Source organism: Gossypium arboreum, chromosome 11 (genome assembly GCF_025698485.1).
Source record: "Gossypium arboreum isolate Shixiya-1 chromosome 11, ASM2569848v2, whole genome shotgun sequence".
NCBI lineage: Eukaryota > Viridiplantae > Streptophyta > Magnoliopsida > Malvales > Malvaceae > Gossypium > Gossypium arboreum.
In genome coordinates, this window is record NC_069080.1 from 20884680 (window position 1) to 20903916 (window position 19237).

The 19237-nt window shown below is 32.5% G+C and overlaps 2 protein-coding genes across 2 annotated transcripts; one reads left to right on the forward strand and one right to left on the reverse strand.

Annotated features, from left to right (window-relative positions):
• Window positions 1-7049: 7049 nt before the first annotated feature.
• LOC108471434 (receptor-like protein kinase FERONIA) lies at window positions 7050-8847 on the forward strand. Its single transcript, XM_053021128.1, has one exon. The coding sequence runs from the start codon at window positions 7498-7500 to the stop codon at window positions 8545-8547; it is 1050 nt and encodes a 349-aa protein (XP_052877088.1). The 5' UTR covers window positions 7050-7497; the 3' UTR covers window positions 8548-8847.
• Window positions 8848-11542: 2695 nt separating this feature from the next.
• On the reverse strand, window positions 11543-13596 carry LOC128283838 (uncharacterized). Its single transcript, XM_053021239.1, has 3 exons — window positions 13514-13596; window positions 12155-12515; window positions 11543-11847 (listed from the first exon to the last, which is right to left on the reverse strand). Exons 1-3 carry the CDS (start codon window positions 13594-13596, stop codon window positions 11722-11724), a joined length of 570 nt encoding a protein of 189 aa, XP_052877199.1. The 3' UTR covers window positions 11543-11721.
• Window positions 13597-19237: the final 5641 nt, after the last annotated feature.

A 19237-nucleotide genomic window follows, 5' to 3' on the forward strand; every position in this document is an offset into this window, starting at 1 on the left:
AGTAGCCACATGTTTTTTCTTGATTCCTCGACTTAGATCTCGACCTAGGCTTGCCCCGATATGAATCCTTAGATTGTTGTCTGCTTCTTACAATCAAATAAAGTTTGTTGATCCGACTTGCTACCTAAACCCAAATCATTATTGAGTTTTTCTTTGCTCAACAAATTACCCTTCACATTCTTCGAATAAGAGCTTATCTCTATTATAAATCAGGGTCTCTCTGGATGTCTTATATGAATGGGGCAAATAACACAATAATAGCATAGTTTGATCTTCATCATTTATATTAACCTCGACATTCTTCATGTCATTCAAGAGAGTAATAAATTCACTTATGTGAGCTCCAATGGATTCACATTTGACTATATAGAATATGTACAAACATTGTTTCAACACCAATAGATAAGTTAGAGACTTTGCCATATACAGGGATTCTAACTTCCTTCATAAAGCAAGTTTCTTTTTCTCTATCAGCACCTCCTACAACACATTATTCATAAGGCACAACTGAATTGCAGACAAAGCCTTCTCATCAAGTTCATCCCATTCAGACTGATCTGAATTTTTAGACTTTTGATCGGTAATGACCTTTAAGTCGTTCTACACTAGGATTATAGTCCTCTAAACTTACCACAAATTGAAATTTTTGATTTCATTGAACTTCTTGATATCGAATTTTGTTGTCATCTTCTTTGAACGAGTCGATTGCGGAATCCTAACCAAGCTCTGATACCAATTTATTGGGAATCAACTCGAATAAACAACAAAAAAATAGAGAAGATTAAGTACACAAATTTATGTGGAAAAACTCCTCTAATCGATATGACCAAAAGGATAAAAAAACCATGAGAAAAGTAGGCTTTGACTTTTCACTAATGAGTAAAACAAACGAGGGTACAAGATGGAGAATAAATGACCTAGATGTACAAATCCCTAATCTTGAAAATAAAACCCTCTCTCAATTAAAAAGTTATTTTTCTCACATCTATTAATGTTATAATCGCCCTTTAAATAGGCTAAGATCAGAAGACTAATATGACTAAAATATCCTTGGAGTAATTAGAGTTTGTCTAAGAGAAAAAGTCTTGCTTGACTATCAAAATGCGACTGCGTTATTTGAGGAATACGTCGTGTCATCATAGCGTCACATGCTTTCTCATCGCGACGTCGCCTTTGCTTTTTAAGAGGTTGCGTTTGTCTTCAACATTGCGACACGGGTAGCGATAAGTACATGCAAAGTGTTAGAAAAATGCTAGACACACTCCACATAATTATAAAATATATCTATTCTTAATATATATACACGCGGGCCAAAGTTATAATATTTATGTACATATGTGGGCAATGGAAAATTCTTTTAGTTTACTTCCTGATGGGAGTTAAAAATAGGAGTTTTAAAGCATAAAAAAAGGGATAATAGGCTGGTTAAAAAAAAGGGGTAATAAGGAGGATAGAAAAGTTGAAAAAAATATATTTTCTATTTTTTTTACAATAAAGACAACTCTTAAAAAACAACACAAATAAATGAGAAAAAGAAGATCACACATAGAAAAAAAGAACTCTCAAAATTATTTTGAAAAAGGGGATGACCAGGGTGTAGCTAGGGGACTGGCAAGAGCTCCGCCCCACTAAAATAGAAAAAAAATCTATATAAGTCCTATAAATTTTTTAAATTAGTAAAGATAAAATTATACTTTAGCTTCCTAAAATAATAAAAATTTAATTTAATTATTTAAAATTATAAAAATATAAACTATTAAAATAATAAAATTACATTTTTATTATCCCAAAATTACAATTTAATTTTTCACCTCCTAACAAAATTCCCTAGGAACGACTAGTGAAGAACGGGGAGACCCGAAAAAAAGGACGTGTAATTAGAGCAAGGAATATACAGTACGCAGGTAGTGAATTGAAAATACACAGCTTTGACTGCTATATATTCTATATATCTTGGAGCACAATGTGAGAAGCATGGGTTGCTAACACGTGTTTTAGGCGACAACATAATGATGTCTCCACCGCTTATAAATATTACTCCTCAAGAGGTTGATGAAGTAAGTTAATTGGATGTTACCTCTGTCTGCTGAATTATGTATAGATTTTGAAGCATGTCATGTTCATCGTGATTGCTATAAATATTGGTGCTGTAGAGGGCCAAAACTACATAAAGATGAATAACTGAAAACTTGCTACTCCTTTGTTTCTCTTGGTTGACATATGGAAATAGCAACTCTAGGTGTTTTTAAGCAGAGTTGTAATAATAAATAATAACCCTTTGACTCGTTACGCTCTGCAGTTAGTAAGCATATACGGGAAAGCGTTGAAGGCTACGGAGGAGAGGGTGAAGGAACTCAAGTCTGGGCAGAAGAAACAATGAATAGTTTTGTATTGATGATGGTGAAAATTATATATGCTGCTTCATGTGAACTGAAAGCCATTCGGGGAGTTCATACTAAAGACATGTTTTGTGTAAGATATCTGGTGCCTTAATAAAGAATTGTTTTTCCTCATATTTCGTTTCTTGTTTTTCTCCTACTTTTTATGTGTGCTGTTTTTTATATTTTTCTCGATCTATTGCTGAACTGAACTCTCTCTGTTTAGCTACAAATATTTTTGTTATTGCTTCAAATAAACTAAATACATGTATTAAGATAAAAACACTTCTTTTTCGCACAACAGTAAAAGCACTTACGTACCAATGAGGTCCTATAGTATTAGTATTATATACAGCAAATCCATGATCGACACTAATACAACCTTTATAGGGAAACTTAGAATTTGTGATCCAAGTAAGATTAGCTTAGGGTTTTGAGATTTATATTTATCAAAAACGGTGAAATTTCTCCTTATCTATATAAAATAATATGATACCTTATACTCGATTTGATTGTCGAATCCGATATGAGATATCTCATTCATTGCTAAAGCAATTCCGATTAGTTTCTATTTAAGTTTTATTAAAAATACTTGAGAAATAGTCAATTCAAACAAGACCATCAACTTGGGGTCATTTAAAACACTTTAGAAGCATTTTTAAATGAGTTTTAGATATTCAGAGATGATTAAGATCAAGTTCGGGTTTTTAGGTTTAAAACAACTCAAAATAGGGAAGGAATACTTGTTTGACTCACTCTTATTAATATAAGAGAGTACTTGTGTCGATACATCTAGTTAGCACTGTTCATTTTTTTGCTACTAACTTATTTATATCGATATATTTGATTATTTATATCAAAATAAATTTATCAAGACCTAAAAATGACCTATAAAATCACCTAGTTTAGCTCAAAACATTACTATATCATTTTCAAACATTATGGAGCATATCCAAACATCTTTAAACTCATTCGAACTCATTGATATTAACATGATCACTAACATTTTCAATTTCAATCATCAAATTCACTAACTTGACATGCAAACAACACTTGATAATTTATTGATAAAAAAAATAGAAAGAAAAAGAAGGTAAGAAGCAGTTTTGGACTTCCTTTTACACATATTATAAATATATGGATCTAAATGGAATTAAGTTAATTTAATTAATTTGTTAAAATTTAACTCAAATTCAATTGAAATTGAACCTAGACGGATTCACGGTAAGTTGAGATCTGGTGTGCCTTTGAACGTGTAAAAATAAAAAATAAAAACATTAACAAATTTGTGGCCATAGATTCCGCTTGGTCGTGTGCCGCTCAGCGGCAGCAGTAGCAGATAAGATATTTTTTTCTTTGCTTTATTTTTTCTTTCTCTTTCGTTTTTTTTATTTGAAGTAAAAAAATTACGTGTCAACATCTTAAAACAGAAACAGTGCTCCTTCTGTCTTTTTCTTTTTTGGGTGTCATGTCTTATTTTTTATTAATTGGTAATAATAGATTACAGATTTGGGAAGTGGGAAGTGGGAAGTGGGAAGTGGGAAGTGGGAAGTGGGAAGTGGGTTTGGGGTGGGGACGTCAACAGTTAATGAATTTAATGAGTCAATCAATGATAGGTACTACTACACTTTTAGGTTTAAAATAAATTAAATTATCATACTTAATGATTTAATTTTGATTTATACCATGTGAAAAATAATTATAAACTTATAATATGATTATGTTAAAACTTATACAAAATAAATATTATTTTATAGTAAACTATACAAATAATTACAAATTTTCATAAATTTTTATTTTAGATTTTTATTTTGGTCATTATGAATATAAGGAGTAACGTAAATCCAAGTTCGCATTCTAACTCTTTTTTTTTTTTATATTTCCGCGTTATTGATAAATAAATTTTATAATTTTTCACCAGTTAAGCATCTGTTTTAAACCATGAATTTCCAAGTAGGCATTTGTTTTAAACCCCAAATAAAATTAAAATTGATAAATAGTTTGAACCGAACCCTAAATCATGAACTGAAACTAGTTGATTGTTTATTTGTTTGTTGCTTAGGTGAAAAGTCAGAGCCTCTCTCTTTTCTCAAATAATTTTCACTTGGTTGTTCATTAAACTTGTTTGTCGGTAAACAAGATCAGCCCAATCCCATTTTTATCATTTTTGACCTACTCTAACCAAGGGTCTTGTATAACCTCAGTACATATACCCCTCCCCTCCTTGGCTTGAAGACATTGTGCTAAACCTAGCGTATTGGTCGAAGCTGTCGTTTCTTGGTAAAAGAAAAAAAAAACTGAAGTTCTCCTATTGGGTTTTGGGAGACGGAGTTTGGATATCTCTATAGGCTCATGTTGCCTTTACTTTCTTCAGATTTTATTTAAAGGTTAAAGTCATTTTAATTCTCATGATATACTTCTCATCAATTATATGTTTTAATTTTTATACTTATTTTGGAACATGAACTATATTTTAATTCAGAAAAAGATGTGATAGGATAATTTAAATAATTAAAAAATTAACCAAATAAGGATTTGGAAGATATTTGAAAAATTTTAGATTGACAAGGAAGTTATTGGAAAGAGTAAATAAATAAATAAAACAAAATCTTCATCTTAATTTGAAAGATAAATTATTAAAATAGTCATTTTATTTGTCTCAGATTATTTTGTAGTCACTTATATTTAAAATGTTATGTTTTTAGTCACTTTACGTTATCGTGCTGTAACATTTTAGCTACTGAGTGTTAATTGTCATTAACAGTGTAACGGTAAGCTGACATGGCATCTTAAATCATCATTTTAAACAAGTTTTAGGTTAAATTATACAATTAGTCCCTATTTTTTTATTTTGAGCAATTTAATTTTTTTCTTTTATGTTCTTTGAACCTTTTTTTTCATTCTCTTCTCATTCTCCCTCTATTTTTCTCCCTTCTCCATTTCTTTTAATGTAGCTTTTTATTTATATTTTCATTTGTTAAAACTAGTTCCTATACTATTATTTTTTTCTTTTTATTTCTTTACTTTCCTTTTCTTTTTCCCCTTTATTTATCTCTCTTGTCATATTCTTTACTGCAGAAACATAATTTTTACCCACCAAATAAATAAGTTTTATTTCTTTCACATGATTCTTAAATTGAATTTTACTGAAAATCGAATATCAATCATTCTTAATCAAAATCTAAACATAAATTAAATTCCTTATATTCAAAATATTTCTTAACCAAATCTAAAGATAAATTGAATTCCTTATATTCAAAATATTTTTTAAATTTTACAAAATCGTAAATTATTCATCTCCTTGCCTTTCCTTTTATTTTTAACAAATAAAAATTAAGCAAACGATAAAATTGATCAACCTTATTGGATATTCTCAAGCAAGCTTAATTGGAAGTCGAGCATGGATGAACCGAAGAGAGAAAGAGAGCATAGATGAACCAAAGAGAGAAATGGAGCATGGAACCAAACTAGTTTGGGTAAAGTTGAGGGTAAGTTTCCTATGGTGGTCGTTTTAGTCATTGAGAGTGTAGAGCTCAATTGAAAAATCTGTGAAACAACGTAGTTTCAAGAGAGTGAGAATTTTGTAGGTAAGATAGATAAGGTGGTCGTAAGGGTTGATTAGGAGGTTAAGGGAATGAGTTCGGGAAACTTTGATGAGGGTGGACTGCCATAAGTCACGACTGATGAGGTCTTTGAGTAAGGCGAGTTTGTGGACTAGGTCATTAAGAGATACAACGTTAAAGCGATGATGGATGATGAGGATTTGTAATTGTGGATTGAGAATATGCTATGCATGTTTTATTTTGGTTTATACTTTCGCTTTTCTTTTTTCATAAACATAAAAAATGTTTTAACAAGTAGAAAACATAAAAAAACCTACGTTGAATGAGATGAAGAAGGGAGGAAAATAGAGGGAGAAGCAAAAGAGAATAAAAAAAAAGACAAAAAAGAAAAGTTAAATGAACATAAAAAAAATTAAATTGCTTAAAATGAAAAAATATGGGGACCAGTTGTATAATTTAACTTAAAATTTTTATTTGAAATGATGATTTAATGTGCCAGATCATCTCACCGTTACACCATTAAAGACAATTAACAGCTTAGTGACTAAAATATTACAATACGTTAACATAAGTGACTAAAATAAAATATTTTAAACATAAATAACTAAAATATAACATGAGATAATCAAAACTAACTATTTTTACCTTAATTTGACAGGTTGCTTGTTATATGTGCTCGTTTATTTATGGATTCATATAATAAAAATCAAACCTTAATTAGTGTTGAAGTGTTTCATTTCTCTCAAGGCACTCTATGCTTTTGGCCTTTTGCTCCTCTGCATGTTTTTGTTTTCACTTTATACTAGAGGCGATCAAAATTTAATTCGATTCGAAAAAGTCGAAAAAAATTTCGAATTTCGAATTATTCGAATCGAGTTAATCGAATTAATCGAGTTAATCGAATCAACTCAAATTTTTTTCGAATTTCAAGTTCGAGTCGAGTTAAATTTTTGAATTCAAATAACTCGAATAATTCAAAAAAAACGAATATAAACTATATTTTTTAAAATTTTTAAAATTTTGGGCTTTTACTTAAACTAATTTCCCCTAAGCCCAAACATTTTATAATTTCCATTTCCCCAAGCCCATCTGCCCAAACCCCAAAGATTTATTTTCCCAAATCCAAATTCCTTCCCCAAGTCAAACCTTCAGCAAATTCCAAATCCCAAATTATTTTTCTTCTTCTCTTCATTTCCATTCAATTCAAACTCTAAAATCTATTTTTCTCAAAATACCCTAAACTCACTTATTTATTCACTTATTTACTTCAATTTTTTATTGTATAATTTTTTTTTTGAAAAATTACATAAAAATAAACAAACTAAAATCATTTTTTTAAATTTAACTCGAACAAATATATTCGATTCGATTCGATTTGATTGGATGCTACCCGCTACTTTAGGCAATAAAGAAAGAGGTGCCCAACAGCCTCCTCCGATCAACTCCCAAAACCCAAGTTCTAACTTCTTCAATAAACTTCTACAGTTTTTTCTTTTTCTACTGTTTGATCGACCCTTTCTTCAGATTAAAAAAAAAAAAAACCCTAGACTTCTTCAATGTCACTTTTACATTTCTTTCAAGTCTCTAAAAAAGCATTTGGCTTCGTTTCGCGACGAGGGAGCCAACCAAATTCCACACTTCCGGAGGAACTATGCATTCGTCAGTTTTCACTAGCAGAGATCAAAGCTGCGACTGCCAACTTCGATGAAGGCTTTATTATTGGTATAAGTAATTTTGGATCTGTATACAAAGGGGTTATAGATGATGGGACCTTTACAGTTGCTATCAGACGCATGAAATTTAGTCTTAGTGCGTTCCGAACTGAAGTGGTATTCCTTAGCCAGCTGAACCACTTAAATGTTGAATCTCTCATTGGATTCTGCAATGAGAAGGGGGAAACAATCCTTGTTTATGAATACCTGAGCAATGGGTCGCTCTTTGATTATCTCCATGGTAATGGTATCAGTTGCAATCCAATTGCCTGGGAAAAGAGGCTACAAATCTGCATTGGTGCAGCGCGTGGATTACATTACCTTCATACCGGAGTAAAGTATATAGTACTGCACCGCAACGTGACCAGCAACACTATTCTTTTAGATCATGAATTGGTTCCTAAACTTTCTGGGTTCTTTTTGTCCAGGTTAGGGCCTCATAGCATGTCAAAAGCTTCAATTAAAAAAGAGTCGCTAGATGTGATGGCTACTTTCGGATGCCTTGATTCAGAAAATCTGTCAGGAAAAAATGATGTCTATGCATTTGGTGTTGTCTTACTCGAAGTAATTTGTGGTAAAACACCAGTCTTTGAAGCAAATGGTCAGAAAAGATCTCTGGCTGCCTGGGCAAATTGGTGTTTCAAGAATGGGACCATTTATCACAATATTGATCCATATTTAAAGGGGAGGATAGCCCCAGAGTGCTTCAACAAGTATGCGGAGATTGCTATGTCTTGTATCTCTTATAGCGCAGATGAACGACCATCCATGGGTGAAGTAGAGTCGACTCTACAGGATGCACTGGAACTGCAGAAGAAAGCAGACTCTGAAATGAAATGTATAATTCCTCACAGCGAGGTCATGTATGAAGATGAACTATTTTGTGCACCTTAATAACAATGAAGAATGAAAAGCCATGAATTGTGATAAAATTTCTGGCAATAATAGCACAGCAGTTGGGGATTTAATAGCCATTGAGGTATGAAGATACAAAACAGATGTGCCTTTAGTTGATGTCTATGGGAACTACAGTGTTCTGTTTGTTTTTAGAAAGTTTCTTCCATTGCTATTGAAGATATATATCTATACATGCCATTTCTAAATTTGTTAACAGAATTAGTGCCCTTTCTCATTAGCATGTATACACCAAATTTTTTCTCAATTTACAGGACTTTTGTCTACTTGTTAAGGAAAGGAACATGCGATTGTCTTCACGGATTTGCTTGAGTCAGTTGATGTATAAAAATTGTTTGTTTGTTTTCATTTGTCTGTTTCAATTGCCAGCTGGAAATCCAAGTAACCAGACCACCATTGCTTCAACTTGCCCATATTCATTCTCCTTGTCTACATTTCTTTCTGTTGGCGTTTTGGAGGAGAGAAGGAAGAAAAACAGGACACAGTACAAGGCAGCAAGATGCAAGAAATATTTTCATTTGCTCACAAATGTGCAGCAAGGGAGCTTATGGCTTTTAGCTCATTTTGCTCATCTTTTTCAATAAGAAAAATAATACATTTATAGCCAAATACATCACCAAATACTACCTACTACCACCAAGTAGCCTAATAAATTGATAAACATTGCTTGTACACATAAACAAGCCATCTAAATTAGTTATTCAACACCTAAATGTATCAAGCTGTTATCAGCTTGTTCATTTTCAACTAAGTTTAATTACAATGTAACTAAACAAAAAACATTGCTGTTACAGCAAGCATATATGCAGCAGCATGTTTACAAGCTGCATGCACTTCAACCAAAAATATCACAGCAACATGGTTGACCAATTTTCAACACTTTCCTCGGTGGCAACAGATATAATCACCTATTATTCACTTAAAGGTGAGACCCATTTTTCAATCCCACAGAAGTTTTCTCCCCGTATATATATACACATATGGCCTAACTAATTCTTTAGCCCCCTAAGAGTTCTACTTGAAACCCACATCACTAATGGCCTGGGGTTCACTGCATTAAGGAAGCATCTGACTTAAGTCTCTTCCAAGCAAAACCATCTCAATATTTCTTAAGCTCATAGCCGGTGCAATAAAGGTGATGTATATAAACAAATGAGCATCCACATCTCTCCCTTCTTTAACCAGTGCTTTTCCCACTTGTAAAGCAAGGCCAGCCCCCAATTAATGACGTGCAACACCTACATTTCTGCTTCCATTCCTTTTCACTGATTGATTTTTAATGCCTCAATGCTCCTTTAGATCTTACAGAGCTTTCTGAAGACCTCCGTATCCCTTCTTATAGTAAAGATAACACAGCATGGTGCTCCACTAGGTCTAATGAGCACAAAGGCAGGCAGGGCCAGTCACTGATCCCATTGTAGTACTGCTACGAATATATAAATCCATCCCTTTCATCAATCAAAGTCTGGGGTAGCTAGAAGGTCATCCACCGGCTTGGGGCAAAGAGCATTTTCCTCTGTTCTGCTATCTTGTCTTGTAATCACACTGCCTCATTTGGGGACTACACATCAGCTGTAACTACTTTTAAGTGCTGAACACATCAGCTGATGTTCTATACACATTGCTTTTAATATATGTATTCGTAATATGCATTTTCTTTAAAAAAAAGATGAGTTGTTGTATCATTCATTTTACGTGGATTTAATTTGAGTTATGGATATTGATATATAAGTATATAAATATGTATATATTTAATGCGGTAAATTCAAAAAAAAATTAAAATCTTTTTTATATATTTAGATGATTATATTATGTAACACACAAATATTAGACACATGCACTATAAGAATCCATTAAACATAAATTTAGTTAAACTGGGGACATATTAAAACAAGTGAAACTATCATGTCCAATGGAACTGTGTAAATTCTAACCTTCATCGCTGATAATAACTTATATGAATAGAAACAGCAGCAAAATACCCTCAATAAAAAGCCTGATGGAAATTTTGTTCACAAGTTTTATTATGTTCTAAAAACCAATCCTTCAAAAGAAAAAATCCAAAATATAGAAGAGAAAAAATAACGAAGTTGTTACTAATATCGGGCCAAGCTCCTTTCCATTATTACTTTTATCCATTAGTATCCTATATTAATTTAATCACCATTCATGACCAAATCCTATACATATAAATGGTGATTATACATTTATTGAAAAATAATGAATTAGATATTAACATGTGATGATGACATATTTTTTTAAACAAAACCTTTCTTAGTAGTTGACTTCATGACCATATTCTCTTGTTTTGAAAGGATAGGATCTTATAGATTCACAGTGCACAAACGATGATTATTTTTGTGACTGTAGATACGACCATTTTTCTTAAAACAAATAAATGAAAACCATCAAACAAATCTCAGCAATCAAAATTATGGACCAAAGCTTTGTGCTTGCTGATGTCTTTTAATGCAATGCTCCCAATCCTGCGTAAATGTTGATTACAACTAAAATACACACTGCAGTTCCTAGTAACCAATGTGCAATAAACCATGCATTTCCTCCCTTGGATCCCCTAAACATAATGCGTTATATATGCTTCAATTTTACACTTTATATGCCAAAATGCAATATTACGTTGTTCATGTAGGGTGTGCTTGGTTGAGTGGAAAAGTGAAGAGATGAAAGGAGAGAGTGGAAAAGTGGAAAGAAATAATTTTTGAGTATGCTTAGTTGGGATGAAAATTTAGAGGAAAGAAAATAGGAGGGATGATTATTTTTCATTCTAATACATAAAAATTAATCTTTCCAAAATGGGATAAGAAAAGGATAGAGATGAGAGATAAGTGTATATTAATTCAAAATTATTTGGATTATTTATTTTTCAAATGTTTTATTTCAGTTCTTTTCTTTTTTCACTCTACCAAAACAATGGCTCGAAAGAAAAATAATTTTTATTTTCTATCATTCTTATCAAGTACTGTAATAACCAATTTTGGCCCCGGCCAATAAAACAAAAATAAAACCCAAATAAACAATTAAAAACTCCAAATAATAAAAAGTCCATTACAAAATTAAAACCCAACAAACCCACCAAGCCCAAACCAACCCTAGCCTACTAACTATCAACATTTTCAGCAAACAGAAAAAAAATTAAAAAAAAAACCTAGCCACCTCTGCCTTCAACCACCGCATGCCCCACTGTCTGCTGCCTCCACGCATGCCGCTTCGTCGCACTCTTCGAACGCCCCCTCCACGTGTCCCACGCCTCTCTGACACCTACAACAAGGAGTAAATATGAAGACAGAGAGTAATACACCGGCAGTAGAAAAAATCAAGCAAAAACGACAAGAAAATAGGATTGAATTGTCTTGTAAACAACTTTAAAAGCCGAAATCTTCCCATTGTATTTTTTTTATGAATATTGAGCAATCAAAAAGCAAAAACACAAGAAAAAAAAGTTGACTGTTTATTTCCATTTCTCGTTTTCATTTCATTTCATTTCGTTTTTTTTTTTAATTTTTTTTTATCTTTTTTATTTTATTATGAATCTAATTTAAACAAAATATAAAAGAAGAAACCTCACCTGAATCCCCACGGACGCGTTGTCGGAGAGTCTTCTCTGTCGCTGCAATCGGGTTCGGAAGGGTGCTGAGGGTTCTCTTCTTTTGTTCTTATAAGACGCCGAGGGTTTGGCCTTCAAAAAGGTTCCGAAACGGGGTTGAAATACCCATTTTTGCGCGTCGCCAGCCACCGAACACGGTGGTGGTGTGCCGAGCAGTGAGAACCCGATCGTCAGAGAAACAAAGGGGGGAGAGAGTGTTTTGCGGTTTTTTTTCTTGGAAAATGAAAGAGGAAACGACAGAATAAAAAAGAAGGAAATTTTTGGTTTTATATCATCTTTGAAACGGCGTCGTTTGGTAGGGGTGGGGGTCTGCGCATTCTCCCTAAATGGAAGAATTATGGATTAGTCCTTCTCCTTCGCAACTCCATTCAATCGGGCCCCATTTTCTGTTTTCTTTTGTTTTTTTAATTTAGCCCTCAAATTTCGTTTGGTTTTCGATTTGGTCCCTTGTATTGTCAGGGTAAACGCGCGCAGAGCATCTAGGGGATATTTTTCCATCTGGTCCCCGCTAGTTTCTACGCGTTTCGTTTTGATCCTTGATTAACTTTTCAGTATTTATAATTTTATAACCCGAATTTTAACTCGTTTTTAGCCATGTCCTAAATCTATTTACTTCATTTATTAACCTTTAAAAAAAAAACAGTTTCATTATATGTTATTTACTTTACATCTATTTTAACTTATTTTAATGTACTGTTTATCCAAATTATTATTATTTATTTTAACTTGCTTTATGTATATATTTTATCCTAATCTATTTTATATGTATTATTTATTTTATATTCCTTACCTATTATTACTCTGAAATGCTTCTAAATGATATAAGGACTGATAAACATGTTAATTTGCATATTTTTGGTGTTTAATTTGGTTTATTGTTGAATTGAACCCTACTAATTAAGTGCTTTTTATGATCTAATCTTGTGAGGGATGCAATCGGTCAAAAACGAGCAAAAAGGGGGTCAAATTGAAAGACAAATCATTGAATAGGGGTCAAATCAAAAGGATGGAGGAAGCCAAGGATTTATCATATATTTGACTTTGTAAAAAGCTAAAAATAGAAAGATTTTATTTTGTTTTGTTTTGTTTTATTATTTATTTATTTTTATTTTCTTTTGTTTTATTAATTTAGATTAGGTTATTTTTAGTAAACCCCATGTATATAAATAGGAGCTTTTAGTTTTTAGGAAATCATCATTCATTTTGTATTCCTACTTCTATTTGGAATAGAAATACTCTCCTTTTCCCTTTCAAATTGGAGTTAAGCATTCTTCCATTTTTCATTTGGTTTTGTTTCTTTTCTAAAATTGGGCTAATTGCCTTTCAAGTGTTTTTGCTTTCCAATTTCCATCACCATAATCATCAATCTTCTTTCCAAGCTCACAAAGCATAAATAGTTTCATGCTTAACTAAATTCTATCTTAGCTTTAGGCCGGTGTTCTTTTCGGTCAAGAATCGTGAGATTCATACTCGCGCTTAAAATCCTTCCTATCAGTATTCACCTTTTTCTTAAGTATCAGGATTGACAACTCATTCCTTAAGGATAATTTGATTTCAAGTCAAAAAGAGCTCGTTGGGTTGGAGTCGTGTTTTCTGACAGTTGGAGAAACGAATCGGCCGTGCTGTATTTGGATATCTGAGAACAAATCGAGGAGGAGGTGATCGGGTTTAAACGACCCACGCAGTTGAGGCCGTTAATTTGAGTTGGGTTCTTTAGAACGCAAGGCTTCCGGAATCTTGAATCGAGAACACGTGTATCTCAGTTAGATAATTGGTAAGGGTTGGTTTGCAGGGCGTACCGGGACCAGCTACAAGAGGAAGAATTGGTGGTTAGGACGTTCTTAATCACTATAACTAGCTTATCGTTTGAAGGAGAAGATTAATTTTCGAGGACCGATTCTCAACACGGAATTTACCGAGTGTAAGGCTAAGGCTTATTCCATTTGATTGCAAATGCCAATTTAATTTCTGATTTATTTAATTATTTATCTTAGGAGTTTAAATTATTTAGTTTCTAATCAATTTTAAAATCCCCACTTTACTTATTTATTTGCTTATTTTTCAGCTGGTACATTTTGAGTCGTGGGCACGACTCTAGCCACGACCCTTGACACGACATTCTGTTCATAAGTAAAATGCGAAAGTCGATTAGAGTACCAATCCCTGTGGATTCGACCCTACTACCACTCTTACTACTATTCAGAATATTTAGTAGGAATTATATTTGGTGGATTCGATGCCCATCAAGGACCTAAAACGGGACTAATTAGTTTGAATTACCCAAATTCAAGGGTTGGAAATATTGGGGAAAGAATAGCCCAAATTGTGATTATTTCTTCGGGTTTTCTGCCAAAGATACCAACTAAAGAAAAAGGACGGAGTAATACGTCAATGATAAAACCTGGATGAACAACGAGTAATATCAAATTAAGCATTAAAAAAATGATATTTTTTTGCATTCATGCAAACATCATTCATACACATTTAGCTAGGAGCATTTGATTCATTCTGACCATGACATCCTAATCATTTGATATAAATAGGCCCATGAAATAGATTCAACAGGTCATGTTCTCCAAAGAATGGCATAACAGACCAGAGAAATCAAAATCCTACACCCCTGAAGATGCAGTGGGATGGATTGAAATCACCATGGCGAATATTGTCTCCCTAAAGTTGCAGTGAAGCAGATTGAAGCCACGAATCTTATCTCCCTGAAGTTGCAGTGGAATAGATTAAGGTTACAGATCTTATCTCCCTGAAGTTGTAGTGGAATAGATCGAAGATAGTAAACCTTATCCCCCTGAAGTTGCAGTGGGGTAGGATAAAGTGCAAGTCTTTTCTCCCTGAGGTTGGAGTGGAGTAGATTAAAGATAGCAAATCTCATTTCCATGAAGTAACAGTGGAACAGATTGAAGCTACCGGTAGCAAATCTTATCACTCTGAAGTTACAGTAAAGTAGATCAGAGCTATAGACTACAGAGCCTTATCTCCCTAAAGTTGTAGTGGAGCAGCATGAAGATAGCAAATCTTATTTCCCTGAAGTTGCAGTAGAGTAGATTGAAGACATAAACCTTGTCTCCCTGAAGTTGCAATGGAACAGGTTGAAGGTACAAGTCTTATGAAGTTACAATGGAATAGATTAAAGCTACAGATTACAAATCTTATCTTCCTGAAGTTGCAGTGGAGTAGATCAAAGCAACAATTCCTATACCATTGAAGATGCAGATGGATGGAATGAGGCTATTCGAAGAATAGAAGAAGTCAAGATTCGGCAAGACTAGGCAAAATTGGCTCTTTTAAGGTCTTTGCTCCATTCTCGTTACACGACAATGAGCAAAGAGGGGCAGCTGTAATAGCCAATTTTGGCCCAGGCCAATAAAACAAAAATAAAACCCAAATAAACAATTAAAATCCAAATAATAAAAAGTCCATTACAAAATTAAAACCCAACAAACCCACTAAGCCCAAACCAACCCTAGCCCGCTAGCTATCAATATTTTCAGCAAACAGAAAAAAAAAACCCTAGCCACCTCTGCCTTCAGCCGCCACATGCCCTACTGTCTGCTGCCTCCACGCGCGCCGCTTCGTCTCACTCCTTGAACACCTCCACGCATCCCACGCCTCTCTAACACCTGCAACAAGGAGTAAATATGAAGACAGAGAGTAATACATGGGCAGTAGAAAAAATCAAGCAAAAATGACAAGAAAATAGGATTGAATTGTCTTGTAAACGGCTTTAAAAGCCGAAATCTTCCCTTTGTATTTTTTTTACGAATATTGAGCAATCAAAAAGCAAAAACACAAGAAAAAAATGTTAACTGTTTATTTCCATTTCTCGTTTTCATTTCATTTCATTTTTTATATTTATTTTTTATCTTTTTTATTTTATTATGAATCTATTTTTAACAAAATATAAAAGAAAAAACCTCACCTGAATCCCCACAGACGCGTCGTCGGAGAGTCTTCTCTGTCACTACAATCGGGTTCGAAAGGGGGCTGAGGGTTCTCTTCCTTCGTTCTTATAGGACGCTGAGGATTTGGCCTTCAAAAGGGTTTCGAAACGGGGTTGAAGTACCCATTTTTGCGCGTCACCGACCACCGAACATGGTGGTGGTGTGACTTGCAGTGAGAACCCGATCGTCGGAGAAACAAAAGGGGGAGAGAGTGTTTTGCGGGTTTTTTTCTTGAAAAATGAAAGAGGAAACGGCAGAATAAAAAAGAAGGAAATTTTTGGTTTTATATCATTTTTGAAACGGCGTCGTTTGGTGGTGGTGGGGGTGGGGGTCTGCGCGTTCTCCCTAAAGGGAAGAATTGTGCGATTAGTCCTTCTCCTTCGCAACTCCATTCAATCGGGCCCCATTTTCTATTTTCTTTTGTTTTTTTAATTTAGCCCTCAAATTTCGTTTGTTTTCGATTTGGTCCCTTGTGTTGTCAGGGTAAACGCGCGCAGAGCATCTAGAGGATATTTTTCCATCTAGTCCCCGCTAGTTTCTGCGCGTTTCGTTTTGATCATTGATTAACTTTTCAGTATTTATAATTTTATACCCCGAATTTTAACTCCTTTTTAGCCATGTCCTAAATCTATTTACTTCATCTATTAACCTTTAAAAAAAAACAGTTTCATTATACGTGATTTACTTTACATCTATTTTAACTTATTTTAATGTACTTGTTTATCCAAATTATTATTATTTATTTTAACTTGCTTTATGTATATATTTTATCCTAATTTATTTTATATGTATTATTTATTTTATATTCCTTACCTATTATATATATATATATAGTTTATTTCAAGCTTTTTATATATTTATTATTCTTTTAAAACTGATTTGTTATATATATTTATTTCAAATTATTTTATATTGTTTATTCTTAAGTTATTGTATATTATGTATTTCAAATAACCCTTTTATATTACCTTTGAACTATTATTATTATAAAAATATTTATATTGTCTATTTTAATTCTCTTACATATTATATATTTTAAATTTATTATATATTATTTTAAATTGACTTATATATTACTTATTTTAAAATTATTTTATATACCTTATTTTAAACCCCTTTATTTATTTTAAAATATTTCGTTATTATTCCTATTAAGTTTTTTATTTATCTTACCCTTTTATATATTATTTAATTAAATTTTATATGTATATCATTTACTTTTAAACTGTTCTGTAATTATTAATTTCAAAATTCCTTTTACATTATTTGTTTTCAAATTAGTTACTATCATTTTTAATGGTTTTACTTTTCTATTCACTTTAATTGGTTTTATAATATTTATTTTTAGATTGTTATATATGATATTTGTTTCATTGCTCTCTAATTTTTAATGTTAATATTTAAATAATGTATATTATGTGATTATTGCCATTGTGTATCTTAATTCGTTTATATCGTATTTTTGCATTATTGTTATTCATTCGTATAATGTTGTGTTCACGTATCATTGTTCTAGGCTCATCACTATATTTTATTTTATATTATCGCCTCCTAAATCAAGCCTCGTTACGTTTATCCAATAAATCATTTTGTTTTAATCCAAACAAATAATACGCGTCGTTTAAATATCGTACTCGCTATTGTTCAAAAATAATTTTTTTTCAAAATAAGGTAATGTTTCGCGTTTTGGAACATCAAGGAATTGTGTCCTAACTTACGGGGTTTCAATTTTCTCGTTGATCCTAAATGGCCAAACATCCTTTTGAGTTTTAAAGTGCATGGAATTCCAATGAAAATTAAAGACAAACTTGCGCTTGGGAGTTCATGGTATCGCGTCTTAACTTACGGGATGTGATACTCTGATATCTTGAGATGAGGAGATCTTTAGCAATCATTTTGATCTAATTCAAGTATTTTTAAAATCGACGTTAATAAAAAAAAGATCGTATTTTAAATCCGTCCCCGATTTTTAACTTTCGACGTTAAGACACTAACTAATCAATACGGTACCAATTTTGGGCGTGACGAGGGTACTAATCCTTCCTTGCACGTAACCGACTCCCGAACCCGTCCTCTCGAGTTTCGTAGACCAAAAACACCGTTTTGATAAACTAAAACGTTTTATTAAAGCAAAGGTGATCCGATCACACCTAATAAAGATCGGTGGTGACTCCCATTTTAATCTTCGCTTTTAAACAAAGTCAATTCCCATTTTAAAAAAAATGGTTTTCACAAGTACACTTATAAAATTTTCTATCCCTTCAATTTTTTATCTTTCTAAATTTCTTTTCACTCTAGGCTAAATTATAAGGGCAAATCATAAACGAAGGCTTACCTGCATGAACGTAGAGCTCTAGTCAAAGCTATAAAGCTCCCCCTAGTCTTTGGTGATGATTGTTGAAGTAGTTATTGAAGTTTTCGATGGACATAATTGCTCTCACTGTAACCATAAGTACAAAAAGTATTTGCTCAATATAAATTTTACTGTCATCCTTAATATTTAACAATCATGTATTTATAAATCTCAAAAATATAACAAATTTGATCTGTGATTATATCAATAATCATTAAATATTTATGCATATGATTTAAATAATAATCGCAAATCATAATATGAAGTTATATTAATTTTATTTACCATAATGCTACCAAATGACTATAACCCATAACGGTTAAATACATAATAGAAAATTACGTGATAATAAAATAAAAATTTATAAAATTAAGTAATTAAATCCTACGTAAATCTAAAGATGCTAGTCATATTTTGCATGGAACCCTTTAAAACATACTTGTTAAAGCCAAGTGATGAAATAGCATTTCTACACGTTTAAAATATTTTACTTTTCAAAACGAAAAAGAAGAGGATTATTTAATTTATGAAATAGTTTTGCAAATGAAGAACACGTCAAGGATGCACTTTTATTTTGGAAGAGAAGTTCCAATGATGAGGCTCCCTATCTTCATTCATTCATCCCTTCCCTTTTTTTCCGCTTAAATAATAATAATTTTTTTGTGAAGATAACAATTTCGATTTGAAAACCTTCTCTATATTATTAATGGATAAGATATTTGTACCACGTAAGCG

Excerpts from the sequence above, each read along its gene's own strand:
- LOC108471434 (XM_053021128.1), top strand. The coding sequence starts at position 7,498 with ATGTCACTTTTACATTTCTTTCAAGTCTCTAAAAAAGCATTTGGCTTC.
- LOC128283838 (XM_053021239.1), bottom strand. The coding sequence starts at position 13,596 with ATGAAACTATTTATGCTTTGTGAGCTTGGAAAGAAGATTGATGATTAT. Across the intron at positions 12,516-13,513 it reads AAAGCAAAAACACTTGAAAG|GGAGAATGCGCAGACCCCCA; the intron begins GCAATTAGCCCA and ends TCTTCCATTTAG. Across the intron at positions 11,848-12,154 it reads ACGCGTCCGTGGGGATTCAG|GTGTCAGAGAGGCGTGGGAC; the intron begins GTGAGGTTTCTT and ends TCCTTGTTGTAG.